Consider the following 21,573-nt stretch of genomic DNA (forward strand, 5'->3'; position numbering starts at 1 on the left):
CTAAAAACAGTTTTTCTTTTAATTTAAAAAATTAAGAAAACAGGGGCGCCTGGGTGGCTCAGTGGGTTAAAGCCTCTGCCTTCGGCTCAGGTCATGATCCCAGGGTCCTGGGATTGAGCCCCACATCGGGCTCTCTGCTCAGCAGGGAGCCTGCTTCTCTCTCTCTCTCTGCCTACTTGTGATCTCTGTCAAATAAATAAATAAAATCTTTAAAAAAATAAAAATAAATAAAAATTTAAGAAAACATTCAGTTTTATTTCACATTACTATTTCACCTAGAATCAATCTTTGCATGGAGTGAGAGTCTGGAGTGTTTCCTCCTTCCCTCTCACTTTTGTCCTTTTTTTCCTTTCTTTTGTCCTTAGAGATACTCCATTGTCCCAGCATCATTTAAGAGACTGTACTTCTCCACAGTCCTGAACTGCTACTTCTAACACATATCAAGTATCCATCAATGTATGAATCTGTTTCTGGGCTCTCTGCTCTGTTCCATTGGTCTACTCATCTTCCTCTGCACTATTGCTCATATCTATACCTCTATAGTTTTATAATAATTCTTGATACCTGATACAGCAAGCCCACCTACCCTTTTACTTACAAAAGTGTCTTTGCTATATCTGGCCTTTTCTATATTCAAATGAATTTAAGAATAGACTTAAGATTTAGATTGTGATTGGACTGAATCAATTTATTAACTTGGTAGGAACTGACATTTTTATAAAGTTGAATCCTCTAATTCATGAATATGGTACTCCATTAATCTCTGCTTTCTTTAGTGACTCAGTAATGTTTTACAATTTTCCCTTTGGAGGTTTGAGCATATTTTGTTGCTTGATATTTTTGATGCTATTATAAATGGGACCATTCATTTTCTAAACATTTCCTGGTGATTTATAAAAATATAATTTATGCACTTGTGATGAGCACCAGTTGTATGGAAGTGTTGAATCACTATATTGTACACTTGAAACCAATACTACACTGTATGTTAAATAACTGTAATTTGAATGAAAACTTATATATATATATGAATAAAACTTATATATATATTATATATATTATATATGTATATATACATAATATATATATATATATAATTGACTTTGTATCTAAGAACCTGACTAAAATAATTTATTCTTTTTTTTAAAGATTTTATTTATTTATTTGACAGACAGATCACAAGTAGGCAGAGAGGCAGGCAGAGAGAGAGGAGGAAGCAGGCTCCCTGCTGAGCAGAGAGTCCGATGTGGGGCTCAATCCCAGGACCCTGGGATCATTAACTGAGCTGAAGGCAGAGGCTTTAACCCACTGAGCCACCCAGGCGCCCCTAATTTATTAATATATAATATATTTGAGGGGCACTTGGGTGGTTCAGTCAGTTAAGCGTCTGCCTTCAGCTCAGGTCATGATCCCAGGGTCCTGAGATTGAACCCGGTATTGGGCTCCTTGCTCAGCAGGGAGCCTGCTTCTCCTTTTGGTCCTCCCCTGCCTGTGCTTGCTTTCTCTCTCTCTCTGTGTCAAATAAATAAACAGATCTTTTAAAAAAATTTTTTTTAATAAAAATATATTTGAGATATTTGGGTTTCCTATGCATAATAATGATTTTATCTGTGAATAATGATGATTTCATTCCTTTTCAAAACTTATAATGTCTTACATTATTGTAGTAGGACCTCCAGTACAATATTCACAGTTTATCTATTTATCTATGTCTTTTAAAATTTCTCCCTGCAACATTTTGTACTTTTCAGTTGTTTCACGTATCTTGTCAGGTGTATCCCTATTTCAAATAATGCATGCAATTTAAATGGAAGCTTAAAAAATTTAATTTCTGATTGTTGCTATAATATGGGAATAGAGTTGATTTTTGTATATTACCTTTTATCTTCCAAACTTTTAAAATTCATTTTTAAATCTAGGAACTACTATATAAATTCTATCATGTTTTTACACAGATAACCATATTGTCTGAAAAAAAAAAAAGGCAGTTTTACTTCTTCCTTCCAATTGGGATGACTTCTGTTTTCTTTCTTTGCTTAATTGTACCAAGAAAAACTTCCAGTACAATGTCAAATAGGAAGAAACATGAAAATTTTTATCAAGTATGATGTTAGCTATAGGGTTTTTCATAGATGTCCTTTACCAAGTTGAGAAAATTCCATTGTATTTCTAGTTGCTCAGTTTTTATTAGGAATTGGTGATATATTTTTGCAAATGCTCTTTTCCTTTGATTATCCAATCATTTGATATTTCTTTTTAGTTTTGTGTCTTTATATATGAAGAGATTTCTTATAGGCAGCTTATAGTTATCTTTTTATGCAATCTGACAATCTCTGCTTTTAAATGGGATATTTAGGTAATGTATATATTTTTATATTTTTTAAATATATTTTTATTCAAATATTTATATATTTATATTTTTATATATCTTATATATAATTATTATTAGTTTGGTTAGATTTTAAAATGTCATCTTGTGGGGTGCCTGGGTGGCTCAGTCAGTTAAGTGTCCAACTCTTGGTTTTAGCTCAGGTCATAATCTCAGGGTCTTGGGATTGAGACGTGCATCAGGCTTTGCAGTCAGCCCAGAGTCTGTTTCAGATTCTCTCTTTCTCTCTTACCCTCTGCCCCTCCTCCACCTCTCTCTAAAATAAGAAAATAAATCTTTAAAAATAGCATCTTTTTATTGATTTCTATTTGTTCTATGTATTCTATGGTCCCTTTATTTCTTTAAAAAATATTTTAAAAACTTTTTGTGGATTATGTGATTTTATAATTTCATTTGCTTGCTGAACAGCTAGAAATTACTTTTCTATTTCATTGGTTTCTTTAGATTTATATTATACATCTTTAATTTATCATAGTTTACTTCAAGTGATAGTCTCCTGCTTCACATATAAGACTTTTATATGATGATATTTGCTATGGATTTTTCAAAAATAGTCTTATGATGTTGAGGTATTTTTATCTTTGTTGAGGGTTTTTATCAAGAATGGATGCTGTGTGTGGAAGGACCCCATAAGAGGGTGCTTACCCTAGCCCAGGCATAACGGGGAAGTCAACATAAGGTACTGAAGTTTGAGAGGATTCGAAATTTAGACTGGCATGGTGGGTGGTTCTGTTTCTAATTGGAGTCTGCTGCTTAGGGGCTTTGGTTTAGAAGTTGGCTAGCCGAGCCTGGGTTCAAATCCCGACATTGTTGTTTGCCTGCCTCCTTGGGCAGGTTGTTGAGCAGCCCAGTCTCAGCACCTTTCTCTGCAAATGAAGACAATAATATTACCCACATCAACGATTTGTTGTGAGGATTTGATGAAGTGACGCCCATGAAGCACATGGCCAAATGTGGGATATATGTTAGTCATCTTGTTATTACTTAACAGAAATCTAATATAAATTACCAATATTTAAAACAGGTTAAGAGATGTTTTACAGTACCAACTTCTTCTGTAAGAGGATGAATTAATATTTCCTTTCAAATGTGAACATGTTTTTCTATTGAGTCTTCAATGTGTTAAAATCTGGGATGGGGCATCTCTATGTGTGAATTGTTCTTTTTAAAGATTTTATTTTATTTATTTGACAGAGATCACAAGTAGGCAGAGAGGCAGGCAGAGAGAGAGGAAGAGAAGCAGGCCTCCTGCTGAGCAGAGAGCCCCATGCGGGGCTCAATACCAGGACCCTGGGATCATGACCTGAGCCGAAGGCAGAGGCTTTAACCCACTGAGCCACCCAGGCACCCCTCTATGTGTGAAGTTTTAAACATTGCTAATTTAAAGAGTTTAAATCCATTAGAAGTGAAAATAAAGTCCTCTGTAAGAGGATGAATTACTATTTCCTCTCAAATATGAAAAAAAAAAAAAGAATGGATGCTATACATTGTCAAATGCTTTTTCTACATCTGGGTACTTTCTCTTTTCTTTTTGATAAGTCTGGCTTGGGAGTTATCAGTTTTGTTAATTTTTTCTAAGAACCAGCTCACGGTTTCATTGATCTGTTCTACTGTTCTTTTTTGTTTATTTGTTTGTATATCATTTATTTCTGCTCTAGTCTTTATTATTTCCCCTCTTCTGCTGGTTTTAGGTTTCACTTGTTCTTTTTCTGGATCCTTTAGGTGTAAGATTAGGTTGTGTATTTGAGATTTTTCTTGTTTCTTGACGTAGACCTGTATTGCTATATACTTGCCTCTTATGACCACTTTTGCTGCATGCCAGATGCTTTGGACCATCGTGTTTTCAGTATCATTTGTTTTCATGCATTTTTAAAATTTCTTCTTTAATTTCCTGGTTGACCAATTCATTGTTTAGTAGGATATTCTTTAAACTCCATGTATTTGTTGTCTTTCCAATTTTTTTCTTGTAGTTGATTTCAAGTTTCATAGCATTATGGGTGAAAATATGCATGGTATGATCTCAATCTTTTTGTATTTGATGAGGCCTGATTTGTGACCTAGTGTGTCATCTTGCCTGGAGAATGCCTCATGTGCACTCAAAAATAATGTGCATTCTGCAGCTTTAGGATAAAATTCTGCATGTATCTGTTAAATCCATCTGCTACAGTCTATCATTCAAAGCCAGCTACCTTGTTAATTTTTTGCTTAGATGATCTGTCCATTGATGTAAGTGGGGTGTCAAAGCCCCCTACTGTTATTGTATTATTATCATTGAGTTCCTTTTGATTATAATTAATTGACTTATATATGTGGATGCTCCCAAGTTGGGGGCATATTTGGAATTACTAATTCTTCTTGTTGGATAGACCCCTTTATGATATAGTGCTCTTCTTCATCTCTTGTTACAGTCTTTGGTTTAAAATCTAGTTTTTCAGGTATAAGTATTGCTACTCCACCTTTCTTTTGACATCCATTTGCATGAAAAATGTTTCTCTATTCCCTCATTTTCAATCTGCAGATGTCTTTAGGTCTAAAATAAGTCTCTTATGAGGCAGCATATGGATGGGTCTTGGGTTTTTTTAATCCATTTTGTCACCTTATCTCTTTTGATTGGATTAAATGCTCCAATCAATCAATGTCTTTTGATTGGAGCATTTAGTCCACTACATTCAAAGTAATTATTGCTAGATATGAATTTAGTGCCATTGTATTACAGCTTTTATCACTTCTGGAGATTTTCTCTGTTCCTTTCTAGTCTCTGTAACTTTTGGTCTTTCTTTTCCACTCAAACAGTCCCCTTTAATATTTTTTGTAGAGCTGGTTTGGTTTTTTGTTTGTCTGGGAAACTATCTGTCATTGATTTTGATTGATAGTCTTGCTGGACAGAATATTCTTGGGTGTAGGTTTTTCCCATTCAGCATGTTGAATATATCATGCTACTCCCTTTTGGCCTGTCAACTTTCTGTGGACAGATCTGCTGCTAACCTTACTGGACTTCCCTTGTAAATTATAGACTTCCCTTGTCTTGCTGCTTTTTGGATTTTTTCTTTATCTTCGTATTTTACAAATTAAACTACAATGTGTTTTTTGTTGGTTTGGATGGGATTTCTCTGTGCCTCCTGGATTTAGACGTCTGTTTCCTTCCCCAGATTAAGGAAGTTTTTAGCTATAATATCTTGAGTGACCTCTCTGTCCCTTTTCCCTCTTCTTCTTTGGGGTCTCCTATAGTACTAATATTATTGTGCTTTATGGAATCATTGAGTTCCCAAGTCTACTTTATTGTAAGATTTTTATTTCCTTTTTTTTTTTTTTTTGTTCAGCTTCATTATTTTCCATAATTTCATCTTCTATATCACTTATTCATTCCTCGGCTTCTTCCACCCTTGTGGTCATTACACCAACTGGTTTAAATCTTGGTTATTGCATTTTTTATTTCAGACTGATTAGTTTTTCAACTCTTTTATCTCTGTGGTAAGGGACTCCCTGTTGTTTTCTATGGTTTTCTCAAGCTTATCTAGTATTCTTGTATTGTTGCTTTAAATTCTGAATCAGTCATATTACTTACATCTGTTATGATTAGATCTTGGCCATGACCTTTTCTTGTTCATTCTTTTGGGATGAATTCCTCAGTCTTGCCATTTTGTCTAGGTCCCTGTTTTCTTCTGTGTGTTCAGAAAGTCTGTTATGTTTTCTACTTCTGAGAGCAATGGCTTTATGAAGATGTTATATATTGTCCAGAGCCTGGTGCTTCAGAAAGTGTCTCTGGTATATCCTGTGTGCACTCTGCCACTGTATTATGGCCTCTCTATCCCTCAGATCAACCCTCAGCAGAGTTTTGTATTGCCTGCAGTGGGGAGTGTTTGGACTTTGACTAGAGTGTGCTGAATTTTTACTAAGTGTGCTCTGGTCTGCTTGTTAAGAGACTTGATACCATTTCCATTAGAGCTGAAGCCGTGCAGAACCCTATGGTTGGTATATGTGGTGTGTGTGGTGTCTGTGCTGGTCTTCTGGGGAGGAGCCCATTGTATTTGTTCTCAGGCACACTTGTTGGAGAAAAGCAGTACCAGCAGAGCACAGGGAAGCAGGGCTTGGTGTAAACAGTTAGGCAGTCAGTGTTGGTGCAGTACTGTTTCCTGAAGTTAGTTTATGCTGGCGGGGTGGGGGGGGGGGATGGAAATGGTGTCAACCAGCTCCTTTGTCCCTGGAGAGGGGAGTTTGTATTTGCTGCTGTCAGGGAAGCGCTCCAGAAAAATGAGTAATTTCCCCTTGTGTGTCCTGGGTGTTTTTCAGATTGCTGTTTTCACGCTGTATCCAGGTTGCTTGTTTGCCTGGAGCTGCACAGTGCACTTTAGGCTTTATCTAGCCAGGCCAGCTGGGTTTTAAAACTCCAAACTTTAGGTACCTGGTGTGGCCGGGACCTGTGCTGGTCTTCTGGGGGAGGGTCCTGCTGTGGTGGTATTGATGCAGATTTGACCCAGAAGGGCAGTTGCACCAGAGTGCAGGAGTGTGGGATCTCGAGCAAAGCACACTAAACAGCCAGTGTCAGCGACACTCGGTAGATGTCTCTGTGCCTATGCTGAGTGGCAAGGTAGGGAAACAGCACCTATGGGCTCCTTTGTCCCCAGAGAGGCAATGCCACCTCTCTTCAATGTGCTCCAAGAAGAGAGGGACTGTCTCTCCCAATGTGTCTAAGGCTATCCACTGATCACACCCTCTGCCCCAGGGGTTACTTGTTTGCCTTCTCTACAAGAGTACTGCTCTGCCTTCAGGGCTCCACATCAGCCATGCCGGAGTCCTCTAAAACTCCAGTCTTCAAGCCCCACTGGTTGCAAAAACCCAAGTAAGTCAGCTCCTCTTGTTTTCCTAGTCAATTGCTTTCCTTGTCTGATCCCCTGTGTGTGCTCCTCTCTCACCTCTGTGACCAAGGTTCCCTCCTCTCCACAGCACTCATGATCCATTTCTCTCCCAAACCACATCTCTGCACCTCCTACCTTTCATGGTGCGGCCTCTTCATTCCCTAGATCTAGTTGCACAATTTGTTCTGTCAGTTCTCAGATTGAATTCTTGGGTATTCAGAATGATTTGGTATTTATCTGGCTGTATTTGAGGGAGAGACAAAACTAGGGTCCTCCCACTATTCTGCTGTCTTAGCTCCTCTCCCCTGTGTTATTGTTTTACATTTGTTACAAATACAACAGTACATTGCTATTATTTTTTGTGAAAATAATGTCTTTTAAAGAGATTTAAATTTTAAAAAATCATGTATATATGCCATATATGTCTATTCATATATTTACCACATACGGTGCTTATTATTTTGTGCAGACCAACATTTCAATCTAGTATCATTTTCCTTCTTCCTAATGGAATTCCTTTAATTTTCTTGTAATATAGGTCTTCTGGTGATTAATTCTTTTAGCTTTGCATCTCTGATATTTTCATTTTATTTTTGTTTTGAAGTTAGGGAGAGAATTTTAGTTGACAGTTCATTTTTTCAGTACTTCAAAAATGTTACTCTACTATCTTCTTGCTAAATTATTTCCAAGAAGAACTCAGTTACCATTATCTTTGTTCCTTTTTATGTAACAGGTCCTTTTTTCCTCTGCTATTAAGATTTTCTCTTTGTCACTGGATTTGAGAAATTTGATTGGGTTATTCCTTGGTGTAGACTTCATGTTTTTTGTGCATGAGTTTTACTGAGTTTCTTGAATCTTTGTACTTATAGTTGTTATCAAATTTGGAAATTTTCAGCCATTATTTTTTCAAAATTTTTTTCTTTTCCTTTTCTCTATTTCTTCTTCTTCTCCTTTTCTTCTACTTCAGCGATTCCAATTAGACATATTAAGCCATGTGAATTTGTTCCAAAGCGTACTGATCCTCTGTTCTATTATTCTCATTTTTTCTGTTTTACTACTAAAAACAGTTTGTTTTTATGCTCTCAGTTCAGTAATCTTTGCTTTTGTAATGTCTTATCTGCTGTTAATCCTATTCAGTGTATTTTTCAACCCACATATCGTGGGTTTCATCTAAGTTTCATTGGTTCTTTTATTATTTCTTGTGTCTATACTTATAGTTACAGTAGCTATTTTTTAGTTATAGTATTGAGATAACTATAGATTCACTGCACTTTAAAGAAATAGTAGAGATCCTATGTACACTTTATCCAGTTTCCACCAAATGTTAGCATTTTGCAAAACTATGATCTAATATCACAACCAGGACATTGACACTGATACAATCCGTCTATCTTATTCAGATTTCCCCAGGTTTGTACTCATTTGTATGTGTATTTAGTTCCATACAATTTCATCACATGTGTATTTTGTTCTATATAATTTTATTTCATGCAGGTTTGTGTATCCAGAGTCTAAAGAACTAGTTCCATCAGCATAAAGATCTCTCACATGCCCATTCCCTCCTCCTGGCACATCCTAACCCCTGGAAACCACTGATGATGTTCTCTCATTTTAAAAATTTTGCTTTGAAATATTATGTAAATAGAGTCATAAAGTATCTAACATTTTGGGACTGGCTTTTAAAATAATTTCTCATAATTCTCTAGAGATTCATATGTTTCTTGTAATAGTAGTGTGCTTCTTTTTATGATGAGTAGTATTTCATGGTATGGATATACCACACTTGTTTAACCACTCATTTACAGAAGAACCTTTAGGCTGTTTATATCTTTTGGCTATTACAAATAAAATGGCTATGTACATTTCTGTACAGGTTTTTATAAAATTTAAGTTTAAACCTTTAAAGCTTCCTTGATAAATACCTGAGAAATTTGGGTCATATGTGGTTGCATGTTTAGTTTTATAAGAACCAAACTGTTTTCGAAAGTGCCTGTAACATTCTACATTTCCATCAACAGTTTTTGAGCAACTGAGTCTCTCTACACTCTTATTAGTATTTGGTGTTCTATTTTTAAAATTTTAGCTCTTCTATTAGTAGTGATATCCCATTATGGTTTTGATGTACATTTCCCTGATGGCTAAAGATTTTAAAAATCTTTTCATGTGCATATTTGCTATATGGACATTCTGATGAACTATCTGTTCCTCTCTTTCACCTATTTCAAATTAGATTGATGTTTGAGTTTTTAGAGTTCTTCATATAATATAGATATTAATCCTTCATTGGGTAGATGTTAAATATTTCCTCTGGCCTGTGTCTTTTCATTCACATCACATGAAATTTGCAGAGCAAGATCAGTTTCAAGTGATTAAAATTTTCTTTTATGGATCATTCTTTTGGAGTCAAGTTGAAGAACTATTTGCTTACACTTAAATTCTGAAGATTTTCTTCTGTTTTGTTCAAAATGTTCTATAGTTTTTTGTTTTACATTTAAGTCCATGGTCTGTTTTGAATTAATTTTTTTATAAGTTGTCAAGTTTAGATTGAGTTTCATTTTTTTTCTATAGGTTTCTGTTTCCTCCAGCATTTGTTGAAAGGCTATTTTCCCCCTATTGAATGCTGTTGCACTTTTTTTTTTTTAAGACTTTATTTTTTTTTTTTTCAGGAGAGAGTGAGCATGGGAGGGGCAGAGGAAGAGGGAGAGGGAGGGAATCCCAAACAGACTCCAGGCTCAGGGTGGAGCCTGATGCAGGGCTCGATCTCACAGCCCTGGGATCATGACCTGAACTTGAAATCAAAAGTCGGATTCTTAAAAAAAAAAAAAAAAAGTCGGATTCTTAATTAACTGAGCCACCCAGGTGCCCCTGCTGTTGCATCTTTGTAAAAAAATCAGTTCGATATTACATGTGTGTCTATTTCTGTCTATCACTCCACCAATACTACATTGCCTTAATTACTGTAGCTATATAGCAAACCTTAACTTGGGTAAGTTTAGCCCAACCACTTTATTCTTTGTCAAGATTGTATTAGCTGTTCTAGACCTGTGACTTTCCATATAAACTTTATAGTAAGCTCACCTGTCTCCCAAAAATCCTTAGGAATATTTTGATAAACATCTCATTAAACCTATATATATCAACTTAAGGAATATTGACCTAATTACTGTTATATCTTTAAATCCACAAGCTCAGTATGATTCTCCTTTTATTCAAGTTTTCTTTGATTTCTATAATCTACATTTTATAATTTTCATCATAAGGATGTTAATTCTGTATATGGTTTGGGAAGTATTCACTTTGGAGTGAATTTACCTTCAGTTTCTGCATATTCACTTCTAGAGATGAAATTAGTTTTGTTTCTGCATTTCTTCCTTTCCAGTCTACATGCATTTTATCTTTTATATTGTTTTATTCTAGTGGCTAGAACTTTCTTACTATGTTAAATAAGATTAGTGAGAGCTTTATTTCTGATCTTAAAATAATGATTAAAATAGAACCTGTAGTGACTCACTATTAAGCATGATGTAGGATTTTTGTAGATGCTGTTTATCGAGATGAGGCCATTCCTTTCTACCATGCTAAAAGGTTTTATCATGAGTTGGTAGTTTTCTTAGCCCATTGACATAGATTATATTGTTTGATTTTTGAGTTGATGAGCCGGCTTTGCATACCTGGAATAAATCCCACCTGGTCATAGTGTATAACTTTTTGTACATTGTTGAATTTGATTTGCTAAAATTTTGTTAAGAATTTTTGCATCTAAATTCATGAAAGACATTGGTCTATCATTTTGTTTTCTTTTCCTTTCTCCCCTCCCCGCCTTTTCTTTCAGTCTTTCTTTCTTCCTTTCCTTTCCATCCTACGTCTCTTTCCTATCCCACTGTTTGATTTGGGTGTGAGGGTAATGTAGAATCATAAAATAAGTTGTAAACTAGCATCTGTAAAAATTCTGTGTCTGTTTATTAATCCCAATTGTATTTTCCTTCAAACACTTGAACATACTTATAACTGCTTTAGAGTCCTTGTTTCCCAATTGTATTATCTGAAAAACTTGGGGTTATTTACTAGCCTTTTAAGCATGAGTTGCATTTTAAAGTTTCTTAGCATGTCTGATGTATTTTCAAAAATCAACTTGAGGTATATTTACATACAAGGGCATGAACTCATGTTAAGTGTATAATAAATACTGACAAATGTTAACATTTGTGTAACCAAATTCACAAAAATATAGAACACTCCCACCTCCCCCAAAAGTTCTATTTTGTCTCTTCTCAATTATTCCTTCCCCTACTTAGTCCTAGGTAACCATTGGTCTGCTTTCTATCACTGCAGATCGGTCTTCTCTAATTTCAAGTGAGTGGAATCACACAGCATGCGTTTTTATTCTTTCAGCAGCCTATTGTTGTGACTCAAATATGCTGTGTTCATAGTTCATATTTATTGCTCAGTATTCCATTTTGTAGATGTTAGCTTATCCATTTATCTGTTGTTGATACCTTGAATCTTTTTTTTTTTTTTTTTACAGTTACTGGCTATTATGAATACATTTGGTATAAACATTCACATACTTTGTTTTTCCAAAGTGATATTCTATATATTCACCAGCACACTAGGAGTTCCACAGCACTACATTCTCAACACTCTTTAATTTAGTCATTTTAGGGTGTACAGTGGTATCTCATTGTGGTTTTCATTTGTACTTCCCTAATGAATAATGGTAACATCTCTGCATGAGCTTGTCATCTATTTATCTTCTTTGACTGCATATGTAAACATTTTGCCCATTGTTAGACTGGACTGTCTTGTTGAATTATGTGTGTTTATATATTATAGATAAAATTTTCAACAGATATGTGTGACAGACATCTCTCAGTTTACGGCAAGCTTTTTCATTTTCTTAACAATGTCCTTTGAAAAGTAAATTTTATAATTTTAATGAAATCACATTTTTCTTTTATCGTTAATATTTTAAGCCTGTTTAAAGAACTTTTGCAAAACCCAAGGTAACTACGATTTCTTCTATGTTTTCCTCTTAAAGAATATTGCATTCTTTTATTGCATTTTTTTAATGTTTGCCCACTTAGGTCATCTTTTTAGCAATGTTTGTAGTTTCAGGGCACAGATCTTGCATTTAAAAAAAAGATTTTATTTATTTATTTGAAAGAGAGCGCACAAGGAAGGGGAGCAGCAGGCAGAGGGATAGGGAGAAGTAGGCTCCCTGCTGAGCAGAAAGCCCAATATGGGGCTTGATCCAAGTATCCTGGGGTCATGACCTGAGCCAAAGGCAGACACTTAACCAACTGAGCCACCCAGGCACACCTGCACATCTTCTTAGTCAAATTTATCCTGAAGCACTTCATAATTTTAATGCTATCATAAATGGTATATTACAATTTCTATTTCTCATTGTTCCTTGTTAGTTTATAAAATTGATTTTTAATATTGACCTTTATATCCTGCAATCTTGCTTAAATTTTAGTTCTTGTAGCATTTGTGTAGATTTCTTAGGATTTTAGAGACAATCAGATCATTTGTGAATAAAGGCAGTTTTTACTTCTTTCTTTTCAATCTGTAGACATTTGTTTTTACTGCATTACTGCAATGGCTAGAACCTTCAGCACAAAATAGAATATAAGTGATGTGAGCAGAGATACTCTTTTTCCACTTGGGTAGAAAACTTTGTTTTCACAAGTATGTTGGCTGTTTTTGTTTAAAATGACCTTTATTAGATTGAGGCATTTTCCTTTTATTTCTTCTAGTTTGCTGAAAACTTTTAAGAGAAATGGGTGTTGGATTTTCTCAAATATTTTTCTGCATATGTTGAGATGATCATATGATTTTTCTTTTTTGGTCTGAAAAGAAGATGAATAATATTGATTTTTTAAATGTTAAACCATTTTTGCATTTTTGGCATATACTCCACTTGGTTATGATGCATTGTCCTTTTTGGATATTGTTTGGTTTGACTTGAGAAAATTTTAATAATTTTTTCATTAGTGTTCACACTAATGAAAGTATGTAATTTTTCTCACACTAATGAGAGTATGTAATTTTCTTGTAATTATTTCCTTGTTTTGGGAACATGGTTATGCTGCGCTCTTAGATCAAGTAGGAAACTGTTATTTTCTCTCCTATATTTTGGAACAATTTGTGTAGAACTAGAACTATTTCTTTCAGAAATGTTAGCTAGAACTCATCAGTGAAGACACCTAGGCTCAAAGCTTTCTTTGTGGGAAAATTTCAAACTAAAATTAAATTTCAACATTAGATATAGGGCTATTCAGATTTTACCTCTGCTTTCACTCCTCTAAATTCTTCTATCTTTTCAACTTAGAGAGAATCCTGGGTTTCGTATGGGTTCCCTGGCTCCCATGTTATTTCTACGCAATAAATTTGGGCAATCACAGGACTTGCCTCATTTGTTTCCCTTCTTTCTTGGATCACTGACCTTTGCTATCCATTGCCCACTCTCTGAAAAGTGCTGTTTCTGTATTTTGTTCAGTGTTTGAATTGTTAAAGGTTGGAAGGCAAATATCTCTTTTACATCATGGTCAGTTGTGGGAATCAGAATTCATTTTTATTCATTCATGAAACATATTTTTTTGCTACATATACAATTCTAAATGATGATTTTCTTTGTCCCACTGAAGATCCCATCCCACTGTTCCGTTACTACTTTTGAAAAGCCTTTTTAGTCTTTAACATTCCTTTGAAAGTAGTATGCTTTTTAGCTTCAAATTCTTTTAAGATTTTCTCTTTTGATTTCTAGTTTTACTCTGAAGACACTAAAAGAATTTCTTTTCTTTATCCTGCTTGACATTCACTGGGTTTCTTCAATCTGTGGATTGGTGTTTCCAATGGCTCAGAAAAATTCTTAGTCTTTATTTCTCCAATTAACTTTATCCCATTCTTCCTTCTTCTCCAGGGCTCCAATCAAATATATACTACACATTCTCACTGAATCAGTCTCTTACCTTCTCTATTTTCCACACGTTTTCTTTCTGTGCTATATCATGGATAATTTCTTCCATTTCTTTCTGTTTTCTGCCAGGCATAGTTTATTGCCAAGCCTGTCCACTGTTTTGTCCACATGTCCACCACGTTTTAAAACTTTGGCTATTGGGGGCGCCTGGGTGGCTCAGTGTGTTAAAGCCTCTGCCTTTGGCTCAGGTCATGATCCCAGGGTCCTGGGATCAAGCCCTGCATCGGGCTCTCTGCTCAGCAGGGAGCCTGCTTCCTCCTCTCTCTCTCTGCCTGCTTGTGATCTCCTTCTGTCAAATAAATGAATAAAATCTTAAAAAAAAAACAAAAAACAAGTTTGGCTATTGGCAATTTTCATGTAAATGAGTTCTATTTGTTTCTTCAAATGTATATTAAGAAACTTTTTAGTTTTTCTTTCCCTGCAGACATTTTCAAGTTTGTTGATCATTTTTTAAACCCAGTAAGTATAGCTCTCTTAAAACACAACTCTGATAACTTCATACTAAAAAGTCTGGGCAGATCCTGTCCCTATCTCCCACTTGTATTGATTGACTGATTGATTGTGTACTTTTTCCGTGTCGATCACTGTCTTCAAAATTTACTTTTGGCACTTTAAGATATAAAATAAATGTCTTCCTTCACAGAGGCATTGGAATGGCTTCTGCCTGATTCATGGGGGCACTACCAGTTGGGAACCATTTCAAATTATGTTTGATTTTAAAGTTACATGGCCCACTCAGATTTTGGTTCTCAGGATACAAAAGCACTTAAAGACTGGCTTGTGGTCACGACTTCTTAAGACTTCTTTTTGTCCTTTTATTTTCCTACAGCCCCTGAATTGGGGTTGGCTTTAGTTCTAGTTCTCCCTTATTGTGAAGATATAAGCTTCTGGAGTTCCATCTTAACCCACTGAGACAGCCAGCTGCCCCTGGAGTTCCATCTTAATGTAGGGTTTCCAACAGGATTCTCCAACTTGGATGGGCATTTGGCCTCATCTTTTACCTCCTTTGCTCCATGAGCCATTATATCAAAGTGTAAGATATTGGATACTTTCAGATCAAAACTACCCTTTTTCCTCTCCAATATTCGCTAGTCCCTGGGTTGAGAATTTCTCCTAAGCTTTGGCCTTGCAACTCATCTTCTGACACCTTCTGTATTTTTATTTAAGTATTTATCATTTGACAGACAGAGAGAGAGAAAACAAGCAGGGGGAGCAGCAGAGGGAGAGGGAGAAGCAGGCTCCCAGCTGAGCAGGGAGCCCGATGTGGGGTTGGATCCCAGGACCCTGGGATCATGACCTGAGCCAAAAGCAGATGCTTAACTGACTGAGCCACCCAGGTGTCCCACCTTCTGTATTTTTAGATGTGTATTACAGATACACACACACAAACATGTGATCTTTAAAGATCCATCATCAACGAAGTGATAAAAGGTAGAATATTTTTCAATTTATGAGGAAAAAGCCCTTTACTTAGCATTAAAAATTTTTCAACAGGAAGGTTAATTACAATAGTGTGTTATTCCTAGGAACAGGAAATTTCTGAATTCTTAATGTATTAATGCTAAATTTACTTTTTCCTATTGAATTTATCCTTTTTTCATTCTCCAGTGAAATAATTAAAAAAAAACCAGTGTGCTAATAGCACAATGTTAGACCTGGAACTAGTCTGACTCTGAGCTTTTATGCAAGTGACTTCATTCATGTTACAATTCAAATGTCTTTGCTTGTCAAATGGAGGTAATACTAAATTATCCTCGCAGCCATTTTAGCTCTAATTTCTCAATGTACAGATACTTCCACACTTCATTTTGAACACTTATAATAGACCTTATTAAACAATAATAGCCCTCTTTCCATTGGCACAATCTTTCCATAATAACAACCCAGAGCCGCTCACTATCAACTGACTGGAGATGGCACAAACCCTATTTGTCATCCCTAACCCTGTATATATAAATGACATCTTTTGAAATATGGTTAAACAACTTTTCTACTGTGTTATATCCTTAGTTGCTTTTCTAATAGTTGTAATAGGCTAAGAATTAGAAAAGATCATTCTCATTTTTCAGGATTATAGAGAATTAAAGTGCAGAATTCAAATTTTTCCTTGAAAAAAAAAGTGGAAATCATCAGATAAAACAAACAAAAGTATTCTCAGCTCATTGTAAAAGCATTCTATTAAGAATAGGGAAAATAAGTAAAAGACAACTGATAGTGTACTGCAGGTAGAGAATAAAAATTTAATAGTAATATAAAATAAACAAACATATAAAAATCAAGTATTTCGTTTTGGATGTTAGAAATAATTTACATAATAAAGTTAGAATAGTACTGATAGTGCTGCAAGATAAGATTTTACTGTTCAAATTATAGATTATGCCAATCACACTATGAACTCTGGGTTTCAAAAATTATGCTTTTATTACTAAAAGCATCTGGACTTTAGATATCACTAATGAAAGCATGTAATACCTGGCATATTGCAATTGAAGCTGTGTAACCATCATTTTAATGACCATAATGGAAATAAAAGATGCAAACATCTCCTATCTTTGGAATGCTAGTTACCCAAACTGTCACAGTGTCAAAATAAGAACAATCCCTTTTTCTGTATTGCCTTGGAAGCATATACATGAGAGAAAATGGGGGGGAAAAAAGGGGGCAACTTTATGATATATGCAATGCCAATTTTAAAACTCATAAACTAATTTCTCAATATAATATTCCTGATTCTGGTCCTTAAGAAATAATTAAAGAACTTTTTAAATACCAGGAAATACGATTTTGCCATTTTTCCATAATCAAATTTTTCAATGATCTCTAAGACTGACTTTTACAGCCTGTTCCACTGAGCTAGTTCAAGGAGACACAATTGTTGAAGAAGAATGGAGAATATAAACTTTAAGGCTAAAAATTCCATCTTCAAAATGTAAAGATTGAAACAGAGCCCTTAATAAGGTTATTTAATACCAAATTGAAAACATGTAGACAGAAAAAAAAGGTCATGCTTAATTAAATGAAAAACTATAGGCAAGCTTTTTATAACTTAAGTAATTCTCTCAACTTAAAGACATTTGCTCAAAGTTACCTTACTGCATTGGTAAATCTTTTTCAGAACCATTAAGTCCAGTTCTGGATCAATGTCTCTTATGCCTTGCCTGCATAATTTAATAAAGTATATATCCTGTAGGCGGTTACTATAGAACTCCATGAACAAGATAAAATACTAGAATCTTAATTGAAAAATGGCATATTTCTCTTTTTCATGCAATCAGCATGCCAATCTTAAATCTGATATTTGTAGAAAATTGCTACATTTCCCACTGCAGCTTGCTTTGCTGATGAGCCAAATATAAATGCTTTCATACAGTTGAGAATTAAGAAATGGTCTGATGATTATTCATCATTATCTGTAAAAAAGAAAAAACAATTAATTCACTTCATTGCAAATCGAACTGTATCTACTTAGTAAAAAACTTATTTTTTTAATGCTAAAGGAAAAGAGCTTTAATGTAGTTTTAAGTGTAGTTTATATTGAATATCACTTAGTATTATTTACTATCACATACTCAGTGTAAAATATTCAAACAGTACAATGAAGAATAAAGTGGGAAATAAAAAGCCTATAAGCCAAAGACAATGTTAATAATTCTATGCAATTAACAAATTTCCAAAATCTAACTTTTTAAATTGTGTATTTCCTCCTTAAAGCACATAATGAATATGGAAGAATAGATAAATAAGTGATAAAGCAAGATTATAAAATGTTAGTGGCAGAATCTAGGTGTTGAGTACATGGGTGATAAATGTGAAATTCTTTGAACTTTTACATATGATGAAAATTTTACAATATGATGAGAAAGAATAAACCATGGATATACTCCATGTCCATTTCAGTGGCTGCATAACATTTTTTAAATAGATAAGGCATATAATTAAATTAACCATTTCTACTTATAAACACATTGGTTGCTTCCAATTTTTCTTTATTTAAAAAAAATAATTGAATAAGCAGACTGCTTGGTTTAATCCTATATAGCAATCACTATCTTCCACACTGGAGCAAAAGTGATCTTTCATTAAAATTCAAGTGTCAACTCAAGTCATTGCACTACCGAAAACTCTCTCTACATCTCCCCAATAGCTCAGAATAGAACTCATGTTCCTTATGTGGACTGCAAATCCCTTCATGATTTGACCTAAATATTTCTAGTCTTAGCTACTTTCATTACCCATCTTCTCCAACTGTCCCTAGAATATATGCTTTAGTAACATTGACTTGGCTATAGATCCCCTAATATATTTTGCATGTTTCTATGTTTAAGTAAACATACTGATCTTAAGATAAACTCCCATTCATCTTTCAAAACCTAACTCCGATGTCCTCTCCTCTACAAAGAATTACTTTAAATCTTTTATTTCTTCCAATATTGCTGAATCACTACTTGATGGAACACATAATTTATTGCTTCCAATGTTATATCCAATGTTATCACTCTGTACTATAATTTACTTATTTTTTACAATTTCAAAATGTTTCAAATAGAAAGAATATTCATGTACCTAATACTTAGAATTAATAAAAGTGAATTTGGGGTCATATTGATTTGGGATATTAAGAAAACCACATTATGGATTGAAAGAACCCTTTTCCAATCTTATTGTCCTTTCTTCTTGCCCAAGGGTATTATCAATACCCTAAACTGATGTGTCTTTTCTTCTCAAGGTTTTTTACTTTTATTGCATATATGCACACCCAAATAATATTGCCTTTAAACATTATATAAATGGTACTCTGCCCTACTTATTCTAGCATCATATTTGTGGGGCTTATCCATACTGACAGATGAAAATTTAGTTCATTTGTTTTAACTACTATAGAGAACTCTATTACGTAAGTAGAGCACAATAGTTTATCTAAAATAAATGTGGAAGGAAGGTCTACAGGTGTGGACTGCCAAGATTGATATTCTATATGAGGACTTGGTGGCCTTTGCCATTCTACTGCCGACCACAGTTATAATCCTTTCCCTTGAGAAGAATTTTTTTTTTTAATTTTTTATTTTTTATAAACATATATTTTTATCCCCAGGGGTACAGGTCTGTGAATCACCAGGTTTACACACTTCACAGCACTCACCAAATCACATACCCTCCCCAATGTCCATAATCCCACCCCCTTCTCCCAAAACCCCTCCCCCCGGCAACCCTCAGTTTGTTTTGTGAGATTAAGAGTCACTTATGGTTTGTCTCCCTCCCAATCCCATCTTGTTTCATTTATTCGAGAATTTTTTAAGACTAATGTGAAATAACTTACACATTTTGCTTGTTCTACTTGACTTCTGACTCTGGATAATACTTAGCTATGGACTAAATGGCATTAATTTTACTAATAGCTGTGGTTATAGATGCTTACCAAACCCATATTCTAACAGTATCAGGCAGCTAAAGAGAGGAGGCCATCTTTTGAGGACTCGTTATTTTCAGTTAAATAATACAGAAATGTATTTTAGATAATATTCTTTTTAACTGATTTCTTAATGACACTGACACCACTTTTGCGTGAACTGGATATAATTTACCTATCCTTTCCCTTCATTAATCTCACCCTCCTCTAAAACAGAATATCAAAGTGTGTAAGTACCATATGCAGATCACATGGTTTAATTATTATCCCTTAATGTGGCCTAAAAGAACGATCTGTAAGACAACTAGATCTAGGGTCTAAGTATTTTCAATAAGAATGACTTTGAAATAGTTATTCTAAACCTAATCACTGTCCAACATTTAACTGTTTTAAGATGAATGATACAAAACAGGAATTTATTCGAACAGTTCCATATTCATTTTACAACCAGTTTAGCGAGATTATATATTAGTATATATAATTTTTACATATGAGTAAGTTGCAATATTTTAGGGGCCTCAGTAAGATATTTAAAAAAAGGTTTCTGGGGCACCTGGGTGGCTCAGTGGGTTAAAGCCCCTGCCTTCGGCTTGGGTCATGATCCCAGGGTCCTGGGATCGAGCCCCGCATCAAGCTCTCTGCTTGGCAGGGAGCCTGCTTCCTCCTCTCTCTCTGCCTGCCTCTTGGCCTACTTGTAATCTCTGCCTGTCAAATAAATAAATTAAATCTTTAAAAAAAAATAAAAGGTTTCTAAGGTAAGCATTTGACTGCTTTGTACTTTTTCTAGGCTACTGTAAATATTACTGCAATGAAAATATGAGTACCTATGTCTTTTTGAATTAGTGGGGTTTTATTTTTATTTTTTATTTTTAAGTAATCTCTACACCCAATATGGAGTTTGAACCCATAACCCAGAGATCAATAATCACATGCTCTACCAACTGAGCCAGCCAGCTCCACTGATTTAGTATTTCCATTTTCTTTGGATAAATACCTAGAAATGGAATTGCTGGATTATATGGCAGTTCAATTTTTAATATTTTGAGGAACCTCCATACTGTTTTCCATAATGGCTGTACCAATTTACATTTCCACCAAAAGTTCCCTTTTCTCTACCTGCTTGTCACTTGCTACTTCCTGTCTCTTTCATAATAGCCATTCTGACAGGTTTAAGGTGGTATCTCTTCGTGGTTTTGACTTTCCCTGATGGTGAGTGATGTGGAGCATCTTTACATGTGCCTGTTGGCTCTCATATGTCTTCTGTGGAAAAGTGGCTATTCAGGTCCTCAGCTTTTTAAAATCAATTGTTTGGGGTTTTTTTAGTATGGGTTTATGAGTTCTTTAAATATTTCAGATGTTAATCCCTTATTGAATATGTCTTTTTAAAAATCTTCTCCCATTCAGGAGGTTGCCTTTTCATTTTGTTGATGAGTTTCCTTTTCTGTGCAAAAGCTTTTTAGTTTGATGTGGTATCCCTTGTATATTTTTGCTTTTCTTGTCCTTGCCAGAGGAGATAGATTCAAAAAACTATTGCTAAGACCAGTGTCAAAGAGCTTACTGCCTATGTTTTATTCTCAAAGTTTTATGGCTTCAGATATGATTTTAAGTCTTTAATCCATTTTAAGTATATTTTTATGTATGGTGTAAGAAAATGGTCCAGTCTCATTCCTTTACATGTAGCTCTCCAGTTTTCCCAATACCACTTAGTTAAAAAGACTGTCTTTCCCCTGCAATTTCTTTCTTCCTTTGTTGTAGGTTAATTGAACATATAAGCATATAAGCATGGGTTTATTTCTGGGCTCTCTATTCTGTTCCATTGATAATATGTTTCTGTTTTTGTGCTAGTTTTGATTACTACAGCTCTTCAGGATAGTTTAAAATCAGGGAGTAAAAGAGATACCTCTTTTCTTCTTTCCCAAGACTGCTTTGGCTATTCAAG

General features: G+C 34.7%; 1 protein-coding gene across 1 annotated transcript in view; it reads right to left on the reverse strand.

Moving 5' to 3' along the window:
- Positions 1-16,447: 16,447 nt before the first annotated feature.
- Positions 16,448-21,573, reverse strand: part of NEK1 (NIMA related kinase 1) — a 209,805-nt gene continuing 204,679 nt past the window's right edge. Inside the window, exon 35 of the mRNA XM_004758106.3 lies at positions 16,448-17,637. Within this exon, the coding sequence (XP_004758163.1) occupies positions 17,624-17,637 (14 nt within the window). The 3' untranslated portion in view covers positions 16,448-17,623. The remainder of the gene's footprint in view (positions 17,638-21,573) is intronic.

Source organism: Mustela putorius, unplaced genomic scaffold, assembly GCF_011764305.1.
Source record: "Mustela putorius furo isolate JIRA1106 unplaced genomic scaffold, ASM1176430v1.1 tig00000242_pilon_pilon_pilon, whole genome shotgun sequence".
Lineage (NCBI taxonomy): Eukaryota > Metazoa > Chordata > Mammalia > Carnivora > Mustelidae > Mustela > Mustela putorius.